General features: G+C 36.5%; 1 protein-coding gene across 3 annotated transcripts in view; it reads left to right on the top strand.

Moving 5' to 3' along the window:
• SAMSN1 (SAM domain, SH3 domain and nuclear localization signals 1) overlaps window positions 1-20,081 on the top strand; it is a 57,572-nt gene extending 37,491 nt beyond the window's left edge. The window contains exons 6-8 of one of the 3 annotated variants that reach the window (XM_036444364.2): window positions 4,646-4,852; window positions 7,869-8,019; window positions 19,562-20,081. In XM_036444364.2, coding sequence (XP_036300257.1) covers window positions 4,646-4,852; window positions 7,869-8,019; window positions 19,562-19,764 — 561 coding nt within the window. In that variant the 3' untranslated portion in view covers window positions 19,765-20,081. Of the gene's footprint in view, window positions 1-4,645; window positions 4,853-7,868; window positions 8,020-11,269; window positions 11,922-19,561 lie in introns of those variants that run through there. The other 2 variants (XM_036444365.2, XM_036444367.2) reach the window with 2 other exon arrangements.
• The last annotated feature ends 3,631 nt before the right edge of the window (window positions 20,082-23,712 follow it).

Genomic DNA, 23,712 nt, shown 5'->3' with positions numbered 1-23,712 from the left:
CATTCTGTGTGGTGTGTCCAGTGCTGGTTGTATGATCTGTTTCTCAAGGGCAAGCAGCGAGAACTGGGGGGAGGAGATGTGAGTCTGTTCTTCCCAACAGTAGAACTGGGGACCAGCTTGCTGTGGCAAGAATTTAAACCTTACACAGCAGGCAGAGTAGGAGTCAGTCTGTTGAAGCTATTAGCATAAACTGCTGTTATGAAGAAAATCCATAATCAAAGCCTACCAGAGAAGGGATTGTGTACATTTTCCTGAAAGCAGGTGCCCAGCTCTGCCTGATTATTCCTGAAGTGAAAATAATAATGCGAAGGAGAAGGAGAAAAGGTGAAGATATTAGGCAAAATTCCAGCAGAGCAAGGGCCTTGGGAACCAGACTTGACTTCACTCAGTGCTTAAATTGGTTACTCTGAGTAACCAAAAAGCTTCCTACCAATGATATTCCACCCTGAATTCCCTCTTCTTACTCTTATTCTCTGTATGCATTTTCTGTTACTGTGTAACAGATTACCACAAACCTTGGGGCCTCAAACAACACAGATGTATTATTATCTCATAGTTCAATAGGTCATCATTTGGGCATGGTTCATCTACTGAAGGTCTCACTGGGCTGAAATCAGGAGCCACCTGGAAATGTGATCTTGCCTAAGCTCGAGTCAACTTCCAAGCTCATTGGCCGTGGGCAGAGTTCAGTTACTTGTGGCTGTAGGAGTGAGTCTCGTGTTCTCATCCTGGAAAGCACCTGGATCATCCTCAGCTCCTGGAGGCGGCCGGCCACAGCCCTCTCTATTACAAGTTCTGCAAGAGAAACATTCAGGCTTCAAATATCTCTATTTTTAAGAGCTTCTACCCAATTAAGTCAGAAACGCCCAGATAATTACAAAATTAACTAGTCTGGGACATTAATTACATCTGCATAGTCTCTTCTGTCATGTAATACAACATAATCACAGGGGAGAAATCCATCATTTTCATTATCCTGCTTATACTTAAGGGGAGGAGCTGGTTACAACAGCACAAATAGAAGAAGGTTTAGTGCTAAAATATTTTGTGGATGTCAAATTATTCCTTTTAGTAAACCAAAGTGCTATATAGCTAAAAGGACAGAATTTATGAATTTTTATGCTGTCAACACCAAGCCGATGTTAACCAATATTTATAAGTTATGAAGTATTGATATTATCATTTAATGTTCAAAGCAAACAACTCTTCTCTTTGTCCATTCTGTGGTATCAACTCTGAGCAAGCTCAGTTGGAAATGAAGAAAACATTATTCACTGCAATTGACCTCTTAGTCATTTCTTAGTTCCTGTCTTGAGGAAAAGTGGGTAGCAGAAGGGAGTAAACTGAACACATTTTGATTCAGGATAGCTGTTCACCTTTCCCACAGTGTTGTGACAGTGCGCTACCTCTGGTACTGCCCAAGGTGATGCTTGCTGAGGACTTGTAAGACACAATAAGAATCCCAGTTACCACTGAAAATCGAATACTGATGTTTCCAAAAAGGGTCTTATCCAAAATGACATTGAGTCTTTGCTTGGTGACCTTTCCTGGAATGCACAATTTTTACAAGTTTTAAATATACTAGGAAGTATATGGCAGAGGGCTACCATGCTTAGAAATTCCCTTCAGAGCTTCTGGGGATTTTTCTGGGACTGATTAGCTGATCTCATCGAGCCTACGATTTGATGCCCTTATAGTGAAAGGCAAGAAAGAGCTAGATGAAAGCTAATAGTGTCAGACAGGCAGACTGTTACAAATCAGAAAGCTCAGGTCTTTTAATCATATTGAATTCTACTTCACAAATAAAATCTGTGTTTTAGATGTTAGAAGATACATTCACAGAGCAGCCAGAAAAAATATTCTTAGTAGCCACGTTAATGCTTTGGGTTTTTTTGTGTGTGTTTGTTTTTTCTCTCATTTGTTTTATTAAAGTATTATATGTGTACATATCTTACCATTGTCCTAATGCTTTGTTTATTTAGGGGTAGACCCCTAATATGTCCAAACTATCAGAAAGGATAATGTCTTCTCTGGGGAAGAAAGTTAGGTCTCAAGGGAGTAACTCTTCTCTAAAATGCAGGCACTGTATTTGCATAGGTACCCATTTTCTTTACAAATAATTACTCCTGTGGGGTTTTCTGCTCTTGCCAATAACTGGCAGCATATAACCAGATAGTATCATATGCAAATAAAGAAAAAGACCAATTTCTTTGTCTATCCCAATGTGCTTCATTGATACTTCAATCCAAACTTTGTTGGGGAGCTTACTCTAAGAATTATCATCTCTAGAATAAGTAAGTAACAATTTATCCTCAGTACATACATATCTTTATTATGTATTTTATTTGTACAAAGTTCTGAACACTCTCATTATGTCAGATGAATGCAGTAATTTAGGTGTGCTTATTTTGTACTGTGGATGAGTATTTTAGGTGAACTAGAGGCACAAACTGAATCACAGATTTCTTTTTCCCTTTCCCTAATATGGGAGCCCCTCAAGAATGGCAGCTTAAGCTTTGCTACATATATAGTGCTTTGACAGGATGAGTGAAAAGACCATCACTTTTTAGTTCGGACAACTTAGTCTTGAGTTCTGGTTCTGCCATTAATTTCCTATAAGGTCTTGGGAAGTTATTTAATGTTTGTTGTTTGTGTTTATTTTTCTGTAATATTTATAGAAACAATGACACCTTGTATATATACATAAGAGGTGTGTTGTGGGCATAAAATTGCTTCATTTGTGCAAAATTGTTTTGCAAATTATATTATGCTCTACAAATAAAATTTGACAAATTGATATAATACCAAACACAAAAACATGTCATCAAATGCATGTAGGATATTTTCTTCAACACATTGTTTACTTCATATAGTTAATAGTTTCCTTAAACTTTTTTAAAGATATATTTTTATTAATTTTAGAGAGGAAGGAAAAGAGATATAAACATCAAATATGAGAGAGAATCATTGATCAGCTGCCTCCTGAATGCCCCACACTGGGAATCGAGCCCAAAACCTGAGCATGTGCCCTGACTGTGAATCTGACTATGACCTGCTGGTTCATAGGTTGATGCTCAACCACTGAGCCACACCAGCTGGGATTCCTCAAATGTTTAAAATAAATTTCCTCATATTTATTTGTTATCTTGGAACCATCTTAGCATAATGCCCTAGTTATTCTATTTTCTTTTTTATAATTTTTTTCTTTATTGATTAAGGACATACATATGTGTCTTATTGCCCCATTGTTCCCTCACCCTACCCCCACTCATGCCCTCACCCCCTGTTGTCTGTGTCCATTGATTAGGCTTATATGCATGGATACAAGTCCTTTGGTTGATCTCTTCCCCTTACCCCACTTTTTCCTACCTTTCCTCTGAGGTGTGACTGTCTGATCAATGCTTCTCTGTCTCTGAATCTGTTTTTTTTTTTTTTCATTAGTTTATTTTGTTCATTATATTTCACAAATGAGTATAATCATGTGATATTTATCTTTTGCTTATCATAATGTTCTCTAGGTCCATCCATGCTCTTGCAAATGATATGAATTTCTTCTTTTTTATAGCAGTGTAGTATTCCATTATGTAGATGTACCATAGGTACATCTGCTGATGGGCACTTAGGCTGTTTCCAAATATTAGCTATGGTAAATTGTGTTGCTATAAACATAGAGGTGCATATATCCTTCTGATTGGTGTTTCTGTTTTCTTGGTATATATTCCTAGAAGTGGGATCACTAGGTCAAATGGGAGTTCCACTTTTAGTTTTTTGAGAAAATTCCATACTGTTCTCCACAGTGGCTGCACCAGTCTGCATTCCCACCAGCAGTGCATGAGGGTTCCTTTTTCTCTGCATCCTTGCCAGCACTTGTTTGTTGATTTGTTGATGATAGACATTCTGACAGGTGTGAAATGCCACCTCATTGTTATTTTGATTTGCATCTCTGGATGATTAGTGACTTTGAGCATGTTTTCATATGTTTCTTAGCCTTTCTATGTCTTCTTCCTTTTTTTAATATATATTTTATTGATTTTTAACAGACAGGAAGAAAGAGGGATGAAAGTTAGAAACATTGATGAGAGAGAATCATTGATCAGCTGCCTCCTGCACACCCCCCCACTGGGGATGTGCCCTCAACCAAGGTACATGCCCCTGCCCGGAATCTAACCTAGGACCTTTCAGTCTGCAGGCCGATGCTCTATCCACTGAGCCAAACTGGTCCCGGCCCTATGTCTTCTTTCAAAAAGTATCTATTTATCAATAGGTCCATTGCTCATTTTTTGATTGGGTTGTTTGACCTGTAAATGTTGGAGATTAAACCCTTATCGGAGATAATATTGGCAAATATGTTCTCTCATACTGTGGGCTTTCTTGTTGTTTTGTTGGTGATTTTTTTTGCTATGCAAAAGCTTTTTTGTTTTGATGTAGTCCCATTTGTTTACTTTCTCTTTAGTTTCTTTTGTTCTAGGAGCTGGTATCGGTGAAGAAATTGCTTCAGCATACGTCTGAGATTTTGCTGCTCTGGATTCCTCTAGTATTTTTATTGTTTCCCATATTTTGTTTAAGTTTTTTTCTATGATTCCATTCTTTCTACAATAGCACCAGAGTTCTCTGAAATTTGATTTGCATATTTCTTTGTCCTTAGAAAGGAGACATCATAGACATAATCTGCAAAACACCAATGGGGATGTGGACAGGAATGTTAAACAATAAAGTGGGAAACTTTAAATTTATTTATGTGGATGTCATCTCAGAAGAGGAATCAGCCCCCAGGAAAATAAAAACACACCGGAGGAGTGGAAGAGAAAAATCCAAGAACCTGCAGGAATTCTTAGAGAGGATTCACCTTCAGGTTAGCAAACATGTGGTCTATTGGATTCTTGTGGCATATAGACAGAAAAATTAAAGAGATTAGATCAGTGTTGCATAGAATTGTTTAAAAATACATGACTTACAGCAAAGGAAAATTTGTTTTTCAAGAACAGTTCTTATTTCTCCTTTATCACTTTTATTATGCAAGAATGGTTCTTAATATAATATCCTTTGGACTAAACTCTATTGCTACTCATCAATGACTATAGAGATTAATCTTGAGAAAGAGTAGTGGAAAAAAAATATGTAGGAGAATAAATGACCCAGAGGAAACATGTAAATGAGAATCATAAAGAAAGTATGAACAGTGAAAATAAAAATCCAGATGTTATCAATATAAAGATCTCCACATCTCTACAGGTTGCTAGTGGGAATTGGTTTTCTATCATATCCCAAGAAAAACAATTCTTTGAGACTTGCAGGGGAGGATGTAGTATTGTAGAAAGCTTTATTTCTGATAAATTAAACTCCTGAGTTTCCAAGCAGGGCTAAAATCAAAGCCAGTATCCCAAATTTCCATTCTAGATTGAGACACAGTGTAATCCAGCATCAGGCTAGCTTAGTTTGTATTACCAGATATAGTTCATCTGTACCCTTTAAATGTGGGGTCCACATGGCCATATGGCTATGTAGGAAACACAGGTTAATGCAAGGAAGCAGGAACATAAGGGCCCAGAGAGAATGTGAACTTCTTTTGATTAGGGGATTATGTATTCCCAAATTTTTGCAGGTTTGCGATGGCCCTGCCCTACTCTAGTCGATTCATGGTTCCCCAGGCTTGACTGACTGCCACTTTCCCTATGACACCCCAATTCACTGTGCATGCACACAACGTCTCCTTTGTCCAATTCCTTCCCCCAGTAAGCTGCAAGGAAGTGGGCCAGTGGTTTCCTGGGAGTGTGATTAACAGGTCTATAAAGTCTGTCCTCCCTTTTGCTTCTTTCCTAATGTTAACTAGCTAATTACAATGGTACCAGAAACTTGAAAGAAAAAAATGAAAATTATATTTTCTATAGAGCAGAGATCAAAAGCAAGTCAAAGGAAAATAAGTAAATATAACTGTTTTAAAACTAATTTGTTAGGAAATAGTGATATTAAACCTGCATAATAATTGCGTTAAAAAAAACCCACAAAACCTTGTTGTCTATATTTATAATCAAATTATTTTCTCATATATTTGCAAAGTATCTACCTTGTTAAATACATACCTAGCCTCACTCAATTGTTTTGCTATCCATTTTAAAAGTTAATCTGGTAGTACTATGTTATATTTTTTGAAATTCATTAAGGCAATAGCTAAACTTCCCTTAATTGTTTGTCCTGAATTATCTAGTTACAATCTTGTTTGTAGACACACTGCCTAGGTCTTCCTACATTACTACTGGTGCCCCCAAATTGGGTACTCCTTGGAAGAAGTACAAGTTTGAATCCTGCTTCCCTATTTGTTTTTGTGTTGTGTGTGTGTGTGTGTGTGTGTGTGTGTGTGTGTTTAATGACCTATGAGAAAACCAAAGTCTAAGGAAGTGAAATAACTTAGTCATGAGCCCTCAGTTAGATGGTTACATCAGAATGGGAACTCAGTTTTCTCTGTCCTAATTCAATGTTTCTTCTACGATATTTTTAAAAGAATTACTACTGGGGTTTTCTTTTTTGTTTGTTTTTAACATTAAAGGGCTGCTAATAAGCTCTTCCTGATTACTTAAAACTTTTATACTTCCTCTTACTCAATTTTAATAACTAAAGTAAGGATTTTGAAATAATAATAAAATAATATGGGAGGAATTTTTGAGAAAGTTGAAAAGCATTAAACTTCACTGAATTTTTATGCTATTGGATAGAATAAAGATTACATAAATAAAATACAGACTTTGAAATCAAAAGCCCAGTAAAATTATTTTTATTTTTGTTTAATATATTTTATTGATTTTTTGCAGAGGAACAGAGAGGGATAGAGAGTTAGAAATAATGATCAGCTGCCCCCTGCATACTCCCCACTGGGGATGTGCCCGAAACCAAGGTACATGCCTTTGACCAGATTCGAACCTGGGACCCTTCAGTCCACAGGCTGACACTCTATCCACTGAGCCAAACCAGTTAGGGCAAAGCCCAGGAATTTTAATTAGTATATATTAATGCAAATGATGGACAAGATATATGTGCTGAGAAAAGGAAACAATACGTTTTTCCAACCACAGTACTTTTGTAAAGCTTAATAAAACTTTTAATTAAATAGAAAGCCTTGGATTCCTTTGATTTATAACCAATATCCTAAGACCACTTTAAAAAATGTTTTTATTGATTTCAGAGAGGAAGGGAAAGGGAGAGACAGAAACATCAATGATGAGAGAGAATCATTGATCAGCTGCTTCCTGCAAGCCCTCCACTGGGGATCAAGCCTAAAATTTGGGCCTCCTTCCCCCACAACCCCCCACTAGAACAGAACCTGGGACCCTTCAGTTGGCAGGCTGACACTCTATCCATTGAGCAAATCAGCTAGGTCCTCAGTACACTTTTAAATTGCATCTGTTTCAAATTTATTTTTTACCCTACCCCAAGAAATTAATGAGAGTAGCTGTTTTTGCAATCAAGCAAATAAGAGATGTAGATTCAAAAATATTACTATATTATACTCTATTAAAAGCACTTTATTTATAAACTTAAGGCACTCTAGTTTTATCAATTTAGCAATTTGAGAAGTGAAAAAGCGGCAAGTAGGATGAATGATCTAGCTATTTAATTGATCCATTATTTAGCATTGTATGCTTAAGGTAATTATTTCTTCTCTATTTGTCCTTCCAGAAGGTCAGAATTATATCTCTTACTCTTTTCAATGCCCTACAGTTTATATGTAAAAACTAATAAAAGTAAAATAAAGTTAAGCAAAAGTTTTATTGGCACCTTTGGCTTCCATAAGCATTTCTATACTTTCTATAAGTCTACAGAGAACTAAAAGTATTTGAATACAACTAGCTCATATTATACATTTTTTTTTTCAGGAATACTCATCAACACTTTTGCTCAATGGTTATGAGACCCTAGAAGATTTAAAGGATATAAAAGAGAATCATCTCATTGAATTAAACATTAAAAACCCTGAAGACAGGAAGAGGTTACTATCAGCTGCTGAAAATCTCCTTGATGAAGAAAGTAAGTTTGCACACCTATTTTTCTCTCTGGCTGATAACCACAGTTTAATGTAAATAGTAAAATCATTAAAAACAAAGTTCCAATTTAATTTGCTGAGAACCATGTAAAGCATTTTCCCCCTAAAATAAGTATATTCTTATACATTTGTAAACAACAACTCTTATCAAATATATAATTAGAAAGAGGTCTTTTTTTTCTCTTCCTTTTGGACTCAGAAAATGAAAGGTCTTTTCTGTGTCCTTCGTTTAGATTCTGCAGAGTTATTAATTTAAATGCAAATGCATGTCTGCATTCCCAAAGACTGGAACAGATACACTGAGTGGCCAGATTATTATGATTTCTGAATGTATAATAATCTGGCCACTCAGTATATATCCTATATAATAAAAAGGATAATATGCAAATTGTTCCCTCAACCAGGAGTTTGACCAGCAGGCAGGCTGGCCAACAACCCATGTCCCCTCCCGCTGGCCAGGCAGGCTGAACCAAACCCATGCACGAATTCATGCACTGGGCCTCTAAGTGGCCAGATTATTATGTGTTCAGAGATCCTAATAATCTGGCCACTCAGTGTAGAGGCAGACATTTAGTGGCAGCATGAGCCATTAGTGAGAAATGTCATATGTGGCTCCTGGAGAACAGCGCAGAGCTTGGCTCCAAGCTAATAAACCTTCATGCTACACAGGGAGATTTGTTTTATTACCCTATAGTAGCATCTTATATGTGCTTATACTGTTCTTTTGAGATGTTAAAATAGCTTGCAAAAATATTCAGCACTCAATGTTATTATCTGAGATGGCACTGGGTGTCTGTGAGTATAAACTGAAGATGAGGGATATATATAGATTTACTTGAGGCAGAATACTGGCTACACCAACTGGGTTTGTAGAGATAGGTTAGTTTTTGCTTTTACAATTACTTAGTCTGAACACTCTTCTACTAAATCTTGTCAGGCACCCAGAACCCTGAATTCAGAACATACCAAGCTCTGTAAGGGATATTTTGTTAGAAAAAAAGGAAAGAAGTATCTAATTTTAAAGATTAAAAATAACTTAGATCATCTAATCCAGTGTTTCCCAAACTTTTGACATATGTGTAGCCCTTCTATAATTTTCATTAATGCTGAGTAACCCTCATACTCATGAGAACATAGAATTAGGCGCAGCTAAGCACGGTGCAGTACATATCCCCACCAAACTCCGGTGCAACGCATACTCCCACCAAACTCTTCCCGTACCCCTGGGGGTACGCATACCACACTTTGGGAAATACTGAGTCAATCTCCTCTTGCAAAAGTAATAATAATAATAAGCATTAATTACTTTTTAAACATGTTCTGAGTACAATTTTGAGCCAAGTTCTTCATATTTATTGCCTTCTTCAATGCTCTTCATTATTCTGTGAACTAGATAATACTACCCCCATTTTATAATGAGAAATTGAGAAGGTAAGTAACCTGTCCAAGCTCACATACCTAGTAAATTGGAAACGAGGACCAGTGTTTGTGATGCTCTGCTGCACTACAAAGAACTACGAAGAACAGCCCAGAGGAAGGAGGAAAGGTGCACTTAGGACCCAGGCCTTCTGGCTGTCCTTCGTGGCTTCCCTTTATTCTCTCTCTTATATCTCCCCAAATGGGCATATTTGCACAGCACATAGTTATCTATACTGGCCTGTTATCTGAAAAGAATTCATTTTTTAAGAAATCGTATCTTTAGTTTTTGGGGGTTTTTTACTTGTTGTCTTGAGTTTGCATAGATCTTTATCCTTTTTAAAAGCTTTCATATGTATGACTAATTTGAAACCTGCAGAATTGATTTCACTCTTAGGCCTATGTGTTTAAGAGCATTCTTTGAAGTTGTGGAAGCTAGGAGATGCAAAGAGAAGGGATAGGGTCATAGAGGCAGACAAAGATCAAACTTAAGTAGCCAACGTACTCAACAGTCCAAGCCCAAGCAGAACTGATCAGCATAAATTGATGTAGCGGTATCTTTCATGTACATGAGGCAGTTTTTTGTCATACCTTGTCATTTTAAAATATGTCTCCTCTGTAAACAATGTTAGGTTAAGAAATAGATTTTGTAGATTTTTTGTAATTGATAATGTGTAGTATCACTGTCAATACTCTTCATACTAATTTGACATTGAAGTAGAAGAAAGGAGAGGAGAGTATTTTTTTTTAACACTTGTATAAAATTTCTTTTCTTCCGCAATGTCAACCATCTAGGTATTTTGCCAATTTTGCAGATAAGAAAATATTTCAGAAATGAACTTCCAAAAGGCCAAATAGATAAGCAGCAGAGCTGGGGTTTCAATCAAAGGCTGTATGCTATAAAAACCCACATTTTCCCTTCCACACAGGCAAATTGATAAATATGAAAACAATGAACATTTAAAAACTTAAAATTACTACTACTCTCCAATTTCCTCAGCAGCTTAAGTTGAGTTTTCTATCTCAAAAAGTGGAAGCTAGTATTTAAATGAGAATGGAAACCTTATAACAGCCTGACTCCCTGAAAGGTGGGAACTGTATGGTTGCACTGCAACAGGATTTGTGAATAGAAGGAGCCTTTGAGCCCCAATAAGCAGCTTTCGCTGTGAAGCAGTTTTCAGCAAGGACCCACAGAGGGAAGATCAGCCCAGCACCAAAGGCTTGGGCCACTTACAATGTCCACTTCCAACTTTTCATTCCAACTCCCTTATCACCCATCTATATTCTGTTAACAACAAAAATATATAATGATTTATCTAACACAAATTCTTCCTTTGTAATATGAAGAGAGTAAAACTAGAGCAGGTGTCTTTCTCAAGGTCATGTATCTAGAATCCACCTTCTAAATCCAGATATTAGGAACACATATGCTGATCTCTGAAAACAAAACACAATATCTCCAAAGCATGATGTGAAATGCAATGTTTGCTATAAAAAGTACAACTCCTCCAAATTATTTCCCTTGTAAAACTTTAGAAAAATGGTGCTTGAAGGTCACTAGAAATTGATCATTTAGTAACAGCAAGTAATGTACAAACATACATACACTGAGCCCAATTCTAGGAGATGAAAAATGAAAAAAAAATGCAGATTCAACTATAGTCGTGTTGGTTGTAAACACACAGCACAGGGATTTTTCTTCTTTTAATCTTACGGTCAAAAGTACTATTAGAATATACATATCAAAAAGATGCATATTGCATGTTAGGCTATACTGACTGAAAGCTATTTATCTTATATGAAACTTCTTTGCTCAAGAAATAAAGAAGAATGACTTCTATTTGTTGATAAGATGTGGAGTTCTGATGATTCGGCACCATGCTGCTACATGCTTATTTTTATCTATTCTCTATTTTAATCATATCTCCTACAACCATGCCAAAGATTAAATGCACAACCTTCATGTACCTTCAGTGATAAAGACCTTGAATATATGGTTATATTAAAACTAAGACAAATGCATGTCACAGGTTAAAAATAGTTAGCTTTTTGTATGTGTGTGGAAGAACGGGGTATGCAGATTGGCCAGAATTTTATGTATGTATTTTATTCTGATCATTGAATAATGTCAGTTTGGGAAAGACAATAAATTTCTAGTTTAGAGCTTTGATCTTTCTTAGGTTGGGAATTGGAATGTTTTACTTTGCTAACCATTCAATATAAAAACTGAGCAGAGTGGGCACCTGTTTTGAGGACAAGAATAAAAACTTTGAGATAATGTAGAAAGATCACAGTCCCATGTGAGCCTTTAACCTGTCTAGAGAACCAAGATAATTGGGACTGAGATAGGAACAAAAACAGAAAACTAAGACTTAAAGCAAGCACTTTTCCTTTCTCTAGATAGCATTTTACCCTCTTTGACTTTGAAGATGTAAATAAAATTAAACTTTGTAGATTACTGTTTGACAGAGGTAAAGATGCTTCTGGGGTGCTAGAGCTAGTTACAGGAGCACCTCTGGAGGAGAACAGTTTGGGGTTCTGCAGTCCCAGCAAGACTGGATCAGGGATATTCTGAACTCACTCTTATGCAGATCAGGTCACTGGCTCTCAGTTGGGAATCCAGATTAGGTTAGAAGGAGAAGAAAAGTCAGGGTGAAACATCTCTTAAAGAAGCAAATGACCAGAATCTGTTTATTTTGAGCACATTAGGGTTTCTGTAGTTATCATCTGAATTTTAAAATGGTCTGTTCACTTAGAACAAACATTCCCAGCAAGTAGAAAGAGAGTAGAGAATATATATGTGTGAGTGTTTGTGTGTTCATTGTTCCCTAAGCACAACCTTCAAGACCCCGTTGCCTTGCTGAGAAATGTCTTTTTAGAATAAGTTAATTGCTATTAATAGTAAATATTTTCTCTTTATCCTGAACTTACTCTTTTCCCACATTTAGGAATACTTTGATGTGTCTTAAAAGTGTGTCTATGAGAATGTGTACTCTTGTCCTGGGGGGAAATGGGTGATAGAAGTATCTTGTCTTCCCTTTAGCACAGGGATAATTAAATTTTAAAATAAAATAAAAAACAACTTAGTAACTGAATGAACAAACTGTACCAGAATATGTATATACGGTAAGTACCTGCAACCTTTATTTGTAGTGCTCAATGAGGAGGAAGGAGGAAAGGTGGATTGTGTGACAGGCTGCTGGCACCAGCTGTGGTCACAGCAGCCCTCATTGCTCAACTATCCCCAGTTGTGCCTTCCTGTCTGCCTACCTGCCCAAAATGAAGCAGGGCAAATGGCAAGGCCCAGCCAGGAGCCTGGAACATGAGCTGCCAGCAGGGAAGACTTGTATTTATGCCAAAGAGCAGTCCAGCAGTTGGCCTGACAGCGTGCCAGGGCAGGCTGGTGCTCTAGCCCCTGACATATGTACCTGGTGTTTCCAACCCTCTTGCCATATGATTTCAATCTAGATTCAAGAAACATACATACGACTTTAAAAAAAAGATATGCTAACCATCCATACATACAGAGTAAAGGAGGCATATAGGCATTTTTACTATTCTGTATTAATAAATATGCCTTTCATATCTGTTTCTAGTCATAGCTATACCTTACTAGTATATTAATTTTGCAATTTAATTTCTTCAGATTTGGGGGGAGGGGTTATTCCTAAGATTTAATTTATAATAGATGCCATGGTTTATGTAATACAAAACACACACAAACTAGTCAAATGAAATATAAACATTTATAAGCTCCTTCCAGAGAACAATTCCGAGAGAAGGGAGCTCATAGAATTTCATGTCAGTCACCTGAGAAACTTGTACTGCCTGTGCGCGCAGGGGACTCCTGCTCTTATTAGATTGCACTGTGATTGTGTACTAGGCATGGCTTTGTGATGATTACCTTGGCCAAACAAGACTGAATTCCTTATTACCATGTGCATTCCCAATGCCCCCAGTTCTGTGCTTGCATTAAGAAGATTGTTAACAATGCCTGTAGAATTAATCAATGTTGAGTGCAGGAGTAAAAAGATTTTCAAATAGTAAGCAAGATTTTTTTTGGTTATAGTACCTAAAATCCCCCACAACCCCAATGTATACATAAAAGTTTTTGTAACAGGCAGGCAAGAGTTGGTATGCCTTGTCAAGAGTTGTTTTATGTGTGCATGTATCCATGATAAAACATAACCATGTGTGCATGTATCCATGATAAAACATAAATGAGTACTTTCTAGAGGGCAATAATGTAAAACCTATCAAAGTTTAAAATGTACATACTTTCATTTTATACCCAGGAATTCAGCTCTAGGAGTTTGTTTGATTAATTTAACTTCAACATACAAAAACATAAAATACTAGTTAAACATAAAATACTAGTTAAACTAAAATAAATTTCCATCATTAATTCTTTTAAATAAATTAATATATATATAAACAATAAAGGAGTATATTAAGAGAAGATGTTAAGAGAATGAAATGCATACTGACATAAAAAAGATGTTCAAAGCATATTAAATGATAAAAGTGATTTCTGGATCAGAAATATGAAGGACATTATGTTTGTGTGAAATAATGATAATTTTTAAAACAAAAAAATTATGTTAATTTTTACTATATCAAATAAACAGGATTAACTTAACCTATAAGAAATATAAACTTGATTTCCCAAGGTCCATAATTAAGCAATATAAATGATCGTTTTAAAAATTTCTTGGTAATTATCAAAACAATCAGTCCAATATAGCTATGCATGGCTGGGCACTGTGACAGCCGAGCGGTGCTTCCTGAGTCAGTGCCCAGTGATTGTGAATTTGAGTGAGTGTGCCTCTGGGTTCTTCCTGAAGCAGTCAGCCCAGTGCAAGTGGAGGCTGCTGTGAGTGTGAGAGAAAACATTTCCTTTTCTTCACACATGTCATTAGAGGGTAAACTATGATGCTGGACAAAAAGAAATGTGTACAACCAAAGGGAGAGTCACTTCAGCTCCATATCTCTCATAGCTTCAGGAAAACAACAGAAACTGGTTGAGTTTCCATAAAGGGATTCCCGGTTTTCATTTGTTCTTGATTTTTCAAAGGGCATATTAATATTCAAATGAAATGAATATCAGATATTCACTATAGTTAAAAAATTAAAGTGTTTAACTGATTTAAGGATGTGCTTAAGATGAAACTGAAATGACTAAAAGTTGTGCCATACTGTCTACTGAATACTCCTCCCTGGACACCAACCACCTCTGGACAGATAAACACAGTTACAATTACCTGGGAAATGCCTGAGTTTCGGTGTGAATGACTCAAATGTGGCTAGGACATGAGGCTGAGATTTGGAGCCACCCTAAGATGCATATCCCTGTTTTTTCCTCTGTAGAGATGATACCAGGAAAGAGAATTCAAAACTGAGTTCAACAAAATTCCTTATTTGATTTTCTTTAGTTCATATTTCCTTTAATTAATCAAAAATTCACATTATTTTTATTTAAACAAATGTTTACTGGGTACTTTTGTTGGCCAGGCATCTTCCTATGTTCTCTAGATTATGTTATTTCATAGTACTTGCCCCAAAGAACTAGAGGCTTCAAATCTAAGGCAAATAACAAAGTAAAGTCAGTATCTAGAATATTTGGGTAAGAAACCTGGAAAGTCAAACAAAAAAGGATTCATTTTTAGTGAATCCTTATCTTTCTTAATGTAAATATTGTACAGATTTCTTACCTTAAGGTTTGAGAACTTTTTACCATAACTAGGACCTAGTTTGATTTTCTTAAAGCTTTCTTCACTTCTAGTACAATTGAGATGCCTATACTTAATTAATTAAATGTCGCAACTTCAATTAATTATTTCATGAATAATTGTATTAGCTGTCATTTGTTTTAATTATCATCATGCCACTTTGTATTGCCATTGGTGACTATCTTAAAATATTGATGAGGATAAAATATTATAATATTCAAATTTGTACCTCATGACAAAATGTTATCTAAATAAATTTTCTTATAATTATGTTTTATATTACATAGAGTACAAAGCAGTTTGGGAATACTTCTCTGACTTCATATTATACCTGCTGCTAGCTGAAAGCAAAAAGGACATCTTTTTCAAATTACTTAATCTCCAATATACTCAGATTTGAAAATGTATTGCCTTTAGAATGTTTAAAAACCATTCAGGGGCTTTATTATAAAAATGTACCAGTTTTTGGTACCATTTAAATTTTATTAAAACTAGAGGCCGATGCACAAAATTCATGACAGAGCAGCCTTCCTTCCTCCAGGTGCTGGCACCAGCTTCCCTTCGGCACTCGGCATCCGGGAACTGGGCTTCCCTCGCAGCCCTGGCTTCATCCGAAGGTCATCAGGTCTAATTAGCATATTATGCTTTTATTATTATAGATATAATAGAATATAAAACATTGTAGATAATCTGGGGAGAATAGAGGAAATCTATCTAAAACTTTAATTCTTTCATTTGTGAATTATATGCATATGTCTATGTGTTTACATAATGTTTATAACAGAATACATAAATTAGAAATACTGAGTTTTAAACTTAACATATCACAAACATTTTGGTGTAAAACAAATGCAATCAGACATCCTATGGCAAGTGTGTAATTTTGGAAGCAAACTGTTTCTTATTCCAATGTTACTTGCCTGGTTAGCTCAGATGATTGGACCATAGGACAAAACTGATGAAGGTTATAGTTTCAATTTCTAGGTAGGTCATTTAGCTTTACACTGTTTCATGGTCACATGGAGGGGCTAAATGACTTAGAAAGAAAATGTGGGTGCAATACTGTGAATTCATCCCCTCTGCTGGGAAAATCACCCACAGCTCAAGTGCTAGGTTTGTGCCAATCCCAAAGTGATTGTCAGGATGGGGAGAAAAAAAAAAAGAAAAAGAAAGAAAGAAAGAAAGAAAGAAAGAAAGAAAGAAGGAAAGAAAGAAAGAAAGAAAGAAAGAAGGAAGGAAGGAAGGAAGGAAGGAAGGAAGGAAGGAAGGAAGGAAGGAAGGAAGGAAGGAAGGAAAGAAGGAAAGAAAGAAAGAAAGAAAGAAAGAAAGAAAGAAAGAAAGAAAGAAAGAAAGAAAGAAAGAAAGAAAGAAAGAAAGAGAGAGAGAAAGAAAAACCAAAGAGGGAATCCTGACCCTCACAATACAAAAATGTAATGCTATGTAGCTCTCATTTCCATAATATAATATAATGGCCTGCCTTTCCTTTTATAGATATAGTTGAGGGGCTCTAGCTGATCACCTGCCTGAAATGATTGCAGGCCTGGTGGGAAGCATTTGAGGAAGCATAGTCATGTTTCCATTTCACTAGGAAATCATTTAGCAAATTACTGCTGTTCTGTAAATTGCTGTGCTGCATGACTTCCATACTGAGAAACTATTTCCTTTTTCTATAAAAATTGCAGATAAAAGATTATCACAGTAAATAATCTGTATTTAAAATAAACCAATTCTGAGAATTTAGAGAATGTAATACACTGTTTCTTATATGGTAATATAAAAAATACATTTTATTACTAATATTAAAAATATATTCTTTGTTAAAGTCAAAATTTCACTTATTTTGTTTGTTACCCTTTCAGATGATACACAAAAATTTCTGAGGGTAAAATAACAAGCTAAGTATTTATTTTTAAAGGAAAATAGCTAATTTTGGAAATCATAGTACTTTAAGCCTAAGTTTTTTTTTTTTTAAGAGGATCTAAGTACCTTTAAGAGAATCACACAGTTAGTAATCAACCTAAATAGAACATGGCATTAAGAGCAGTTTTTATTATGTCAGGTCCTGTGTAGATGTCAGTCTGAAAGGAAGTAACTCAGTAATTTTAATTTTGCGATGAAGTGATAGGCTCAGATATAATCTGGGGAAATAGCCCCACAACCCTTCTAAGAGGATCACATTCTAATATGATGATCATTGCTGATGTGGCAGAAAGCTCACACCAGGCCTCGCTCCTCTGGTCTTTTCCAGAGACACTCGGATCATGGAACTTGGACCTGATGCCTCCACTTCAGTGGCAGTACGATAGACAAACAGAGGCAGGGGGACATCTCTTCCTCAGAGAATGAGATCCCACTTTCAGACCTGCTTTTTCAAAAAAAGGGGGGGCTTGGAAACAATAGTGAAACAGTCTCATAGAGACTAAGTAGATTTCCCCAAACTTAAAGGTTGTTAAGACTAATAAAGAAAAAATGCTTCATGGTAACTAAAATTTTAAAATAATTACAATAGGTGCATATTGAAATTAAAGCTCCTTATACCTAAAACTAGCTATAACATCACTAAATTTAAATATCTGATAATTGAATCCAGAATTAAAGTTGTGGCAAACATGGAGAAAATTCAGAAAATGACATAAATGTGATTTTATTGTTGCAAATAAAACCTTGTAGGGAAAATTTAAAAGGGCTGTTATGATTCATTTTGAAGATAAGTAGATTTAAATTATTTTTTTTCAGCCTTTCTCAATCTGTGTTCCTCATCTAAACTACAGAATACTGAAAATAATTTAAGTGAATTTTCAATTCCTCCATGAGTTGGACATAACTAGTACCATTCTAAATACACTAAAGAGAAGTTTATCCATTACATATAAGGCTGCCTTAGGGCACTAGGGCTCAATTCTCTCTCATAATGGGGGTTGGTAACAAGTGGTAACAAGTGGATACACAGTGGACCATAAACTAATGTCAGCAAGTTATCTATAGCCTCAAAAATGCATTTATAAAGCAGATGTGTAGACTATAATAAAGTGTGAATTTCTTAAAGATAAATTACTTAGCCTTATATGGTCTATTGAGGAAAATTACACAATATCCTCTCCCAAAGATTTTGAAGATGGGATTTATACATTCTTCTGGCAAGAATGGAATGAAGTATAATATGTAGCATCTGAAGGCAGAGATCTTGAAAAGTATGTTTGGTTCTTCCAGTTTGGGCTATTCAAATGTCCACAGTGTGGGAGCCCCTAGGTTAAAAGGGGGAAGAGCAGAACATGCTGTGGGCTAAGAGCATTGCCTCAGTGAGGAACTCACTGTAATAATGCACAGAAATACCTATTCACTGGTGTCAAGAAAGGGAAAGCAGCAGAAAGAATGCTGATGCTGAAGAATTCTTGTGAAAAAGTAAATCTTTATAGGGCCATTTAGGTTCTTTAGAGAAATCTTTTGTTACATCTCTGAGATTATTTTTTTCTTAACATATAATGCCAGTTGAATCTAGAATACAGACTTGATAACACACTACCAATAGGAACATAAACAATTGTTATTCAGAATAAAGCAGACTCGGAGGTAGTCACTTACTATCTAAAAGCAACCTGATTTTTTATGTCTATTTTTTTATAAATAGACACATAGGAAAATCCTGAATACTCTGTTCTTTTATTAGTATATTATTTTTTTAATTATAGTTTACATTCAATATTATTTTGTATAAGTTTCAGGTGTACATCATAGTGGTTAGACAATCATGCAGAATATAAAGTTTTCCCCTTGATATTTCCAGTACCCATCTTGCAGCATACATAGTTAACATATCATTGACTATATTTTCTATGCGGTGTTTTACATCCCCTTGACTATTTTTGAATACTGTACATTTTATGAGTTATATTCTAAGTTACTGAGGTCCCACGTTGTTGTCCATATTGATCTTTTGTTCAATAATCCGCATTATCATGATCCAAAAACTATTAATGTGGACTATACATTTAAACTTTACAAATGACTTTTTCTAATGTTACTTTAAGGAGTATTTGGACAAGGCATCAGTCATACTGTGGATACAATCTGCTTTCTTTGGCAACATTAATGTAAAAGGCGAGTCCATATTGATCTTTGCTTATGCAAGCAGTTCACATAAATTCCATGAAATTGCAGGTGAGCAACAGTGGTTTGCTCATTTTGTCTTCTAAGAAAACAGTGCTTTGAATATTTGAGTGTAAAAATCTCTTTTATAATAAACAAACACATTATTTACTTACATAAGTTTCCATTGTAATGAAGTTAAGGTTGGAACAGTTAAAATAGCTTAAAGATGAATAAGTACATGAATAAAACTTTTTTCCATATGCGTAATTGCTGCCCTCTTTTCCATTTACAGCTATTCAAGAGCACGAAAATGAGTCTGTGCCCCTATCCTCAAGCCCAGACATCTCCTTAAGTAAGTCACAGCTAGATGACTGCCCAAGGGACTCTGGTTGTTTTATCTCATCAGAAAATTCTGACAATAGCAAAGAAGACGTGGAGTCTGAAAATCTGCCTGACATGGTACAGAAGATGACTATTACAGAAACAAGTGACTGAACACATTCTCAACTCTATATCCACATTTGCATCCTATGTAACTCTTCTGGAGCTGAAAGGTTAACTAGGAAAGAAAGAGAAGTATTTGCAGATAACAATCTAAAGTTAAGGTGTTTTGTTCTGAATGAGTATATGTAAAAGTTTATATCTCTAACATTTCCAATTTTTGTAAATAATATGTATATTTATTATTTTAAGTGATACAAGTTAGTATTTCATATGTGTGTATTAGGAAAGGTATAATGTAAGTCTTTAGTATGTGTGACGTAAACTTTATTTTGTAAATGCAAAATGATAAATTCTACAAAATCCCCTTCTTTTTTATTTTTATTTTTTTAAATATATTTTATTGTTTTTTTTACAGAGAGGAAGGGAGAGGGATAGAGAGCTAGAAACATCAATGAGAGAGAAACATCGACCAGCTGCCTCTTGCACAACTCCTACTGGGGATGTGCCTGCAACCAATGTACATGCCCTTGACCAGAATCAAACCTGGGACCTTTCAGTCTGCAGACCAATGCTCTACCCACTGAGCCAAACCAGTTTTAGCAAAATCCCCTTCTCTCTTCATATCTGTCAGTTTTGAATTTGTGTCTATTAGAAATAAATAGGAGTGGAGCCTGTGTTTGTTTAACCAATTATCCAAGCAGTATTTACACTCATTTTTATAACTACTGTTATATGGTATAAAAGTATAGATAGTATACTGTCAGTTCTGCTTTAGTAAAATGAATTGTAATAATTTCACAGTTGTTTCAAGTTTAAGTGTACATACTTTAAATTTTGTAATGCCCTAATTTAAAAAATAAAGTGAATTATTTGCATTTAGTATTTTCCAGATTAGTGTTACCTTCATATTAGGCATTTTCATATCAGGCATTCAGACAAAATATCTCCTACCAGACAAGATTTTGTAGTCAGTCCTCACTATATCTATCCTATATGTAATCAAAGTCTAATATTCTAAGTGTCCGGTTGTTCGATCATCCATTCAACCAATGATATGCTAGAGCCATTCAACCACTTGCTATGATGTGCACTGACCACCCAGGGGCAGACTCTCAGACCAGTAGTTTAGCTTGCTGCTGGGGTCAAGCTGATCAGGACTGAATGAGGTGGTCCAGACATGTCCTGGAGCCCTCCAGTGGTCCCTCCCCTGATGTCCAACCTCCCACATCCCTCCTCATCCCTGACTGTGCACCAGTGAGGTCCCTTCGTTTGGTCTGTACTCCCTTGCAATTTAGGACCCTTGGAGGGATGTCAGAGTTCTGGTTTTGGCCTGATCCCACAGGCCAGGCTGACGGGCCCCACTGGTGCATGAATTCATGCACCAGGCCTCTAGTATATATAATTCCCAAATCAATAACTCACCTCAGTCTGCCTCCTGAGCTCCAGATCTGTGTTATCTAACTTCCTGAATACTTCTATGTATTAGCTTAAGTTGCCATAACAAAATACTATAAACTAGATGGCTCAAACAATATAAATTTATTTCCTCACAGTTCCAGAGGTTAGGAGTTCAAGAGCAAGTAGCCAGCACCAGAGTTCTGATGAGAGCTCTCTTCCTGGCTAGCAAAGAGCTTCCGTCTTACTGTGTTCTCACATGGCAGAAAGATAGAAAGCTTTCTGGTGTTTCTTCTTATAAGGACACTAATCCTATCATGAGGGCCCCACCTTCAGAACAATTATGTCCCAAAGGCCCAATCTCTAAATACCATATATTGGGACTTACAGCCTCACATATAAATTGGAAGGGTGGCAGGGCATAGTTTAGTTTGTAATACTCTAGGAAGCTTTGACTCAACATAACCAAATCCATGCTCTTGTCTACAAATTTGTCTCTTCTTTCTTACTCCCAACCTACATCTCTTTAATAGTACCAACATTCAGCCAGTTATGCAAAGCAGAAAGTAATTTCTCACTTCATTTTACAAATATCCTCTTCATGTAGATTCAATAAGTAATCAAGCCCTATGAATCCTTCCTCTAGAAATTCTTTTATATTTATGACTTTCTATCCATTTCCATGGTTGCAGTCTTGCTTTGTAATCTCAGGATTTCATGTGTAAAATAGTGCAATAGTTTTTCAACTGATCTCTTTTGTACAAGTGCCCTCCTTCTTAAACTGTCCTCTACAGAGTCTCTAGAAAGATCTTCCAACATGCAAATCAAGTCATGTACTCCCAACTTGAAATTGTTTAGTGGCTTCTCACTGTCTTTAGTATAACATTTAAACTTCCTTTCAAGATACATAAGACCTTCCCCCACCATTTTTTAGAATATATTTTATTTATTTTTTACAAAGAGAAAGAGAGAGGGACAGAGAGCTAGAAACATCGATGAGCTGCCTCCTGCACACCCCCCACAAGGGATGTGCCCGCAGCCAAGGTATTATACATGCCCTTGACCGGAATCAAACCACAGGCCAACACTCCATCCACTGAGCCAAACCGTGTCGGCTTCCCCAACCATTTTTTACCCACACCTATGAGTCATATATTCCTTCCCACACCTCTCACTTTACACTATCCAGCCATACCAATCTACTTGCAATCACTAAATTCACGTGGGAACTATGGCAGGGTCCTGAATAGTCATGGTCAATAGGAGCACAGAAGCCTTTTTGTCAATACTCCAGAATGGCCAAGGCTACTCTGAGTATGAGTCTATTTGGGATCCCAAGGTCAAAATACCATGAACAGCTGCAAAACCACAACAATCTCAGGGTATGCTGTGCATTTCTGTAACCCCTATGATTTATTTCATTGTTGGCAAATAGCCTTCTTTATCTCTGGAGTAATATACATGTTACTGATTAGGAGTCTGAGAGAGAGAACAACTGAGTAGAGGCTAGAGAGGGCTCAGAAAAGCAGAGGCAGTAGACACAGATAATGTAGCGCTTATGTGTGCAGGAGATGCTAGAGAGCTCAGACGGAGCTGAGAGGTGGTACTGTTACAATGTAAGGCTCAGAGCTCATAGAGAGCTCATATATAGCTACCCTGTTAACCAGCCAGTGTGCTGGACAGGATAGCTGCTGAGCCAGAGAGCTGTGATACCACTACAATGTGAGGCAATGAGTTTGGAGGCAGCGAGTGACTGCTCAGAGAATAGCTGAGTATAGTCACTAGTGCTGCTTTTATGGGAAAGATATGTATTTACCAGCTGGTATCTGGCTGCCTGCCTACATGGACTTTACTGTAAGGACTATTTTTGTCTGGTGGCTATGTGCCACTGGCTTCTGCAATAAGGACTCATTCTTTTTTTTTTTTTATAATATATTTTATTGATATTTTACAGAGAGGAAGAGAGAGGAATAGAGTTAGAAACATCGATGAGAGAGAATCATCGATCAGCTGCCTCTTGCACATCCCCTACAGGGGATGTGCACTCAACCAAAGTACATGCCTCTGACTGGAATCGAACCCGGGACCTTTCAGTTCGCAGGCTGACGCTCTATCCACTGAGCCAAACCAGTTTTGGCAGGATTCATTCTTATACACCCACACCCTCTCATGGCTTCCCCATCTAAGACCCGGTGCCCAGGAGGTCCAGTCCCAGGCAGATGGGCTCAGACTCAACACCTGTTACTAGTGAGCAGAGGATAAAGGAGGAATTTGGAATAAGCTCCCAAACAGTTAGTACAGTGGGCAGGGCTTGAGAAGTCACCTGTCCTGTGCTTGGCTTAGTCAAATGAGAGAATTTAGAAGAATATATGGACTCAAAGCCGCTCAGAGCAACAGAGCTGTGCAGCGCTCTTGCTGTCCCTGACAATTTGTGACTTTTTTTTTAACATTATTTTTTTTTCTACATCCAGAAGCCTCCCTCTGTTTCCCATCTTAAGATTCACAGAAGTTACTCTGTGAAGCCCTTAAAGAATTTCCTTTGATGTTCTCCTCTTTGTTTTTCCAGAGCAAACTGTATCTCTGTTGATTATAGCACTTATATAG

Source organism: Pipistrellus kuhlii, unplaced genomic scaffold (genome assembly GCF_014108245.1).
Source record: "Pipistrellus kuhlii isolate mPipKuh1 unplaced genomic scaffold, mPipKuh1.p scaffold_m20_p_2, whole genome shotgun sequence".
Lineage (NCBI taxonomy): Eukaryota > Metazoa > Chordata > Mammalia > Chiroptera > Vespertilionidae > Pipistrellus > Pipistrellus kuhlii.
The sequence above is the reverse complement of the archived record's forward strand: the minus strand, read 5'-3'. Positions and strand labels throughout refer to the sequence as shown.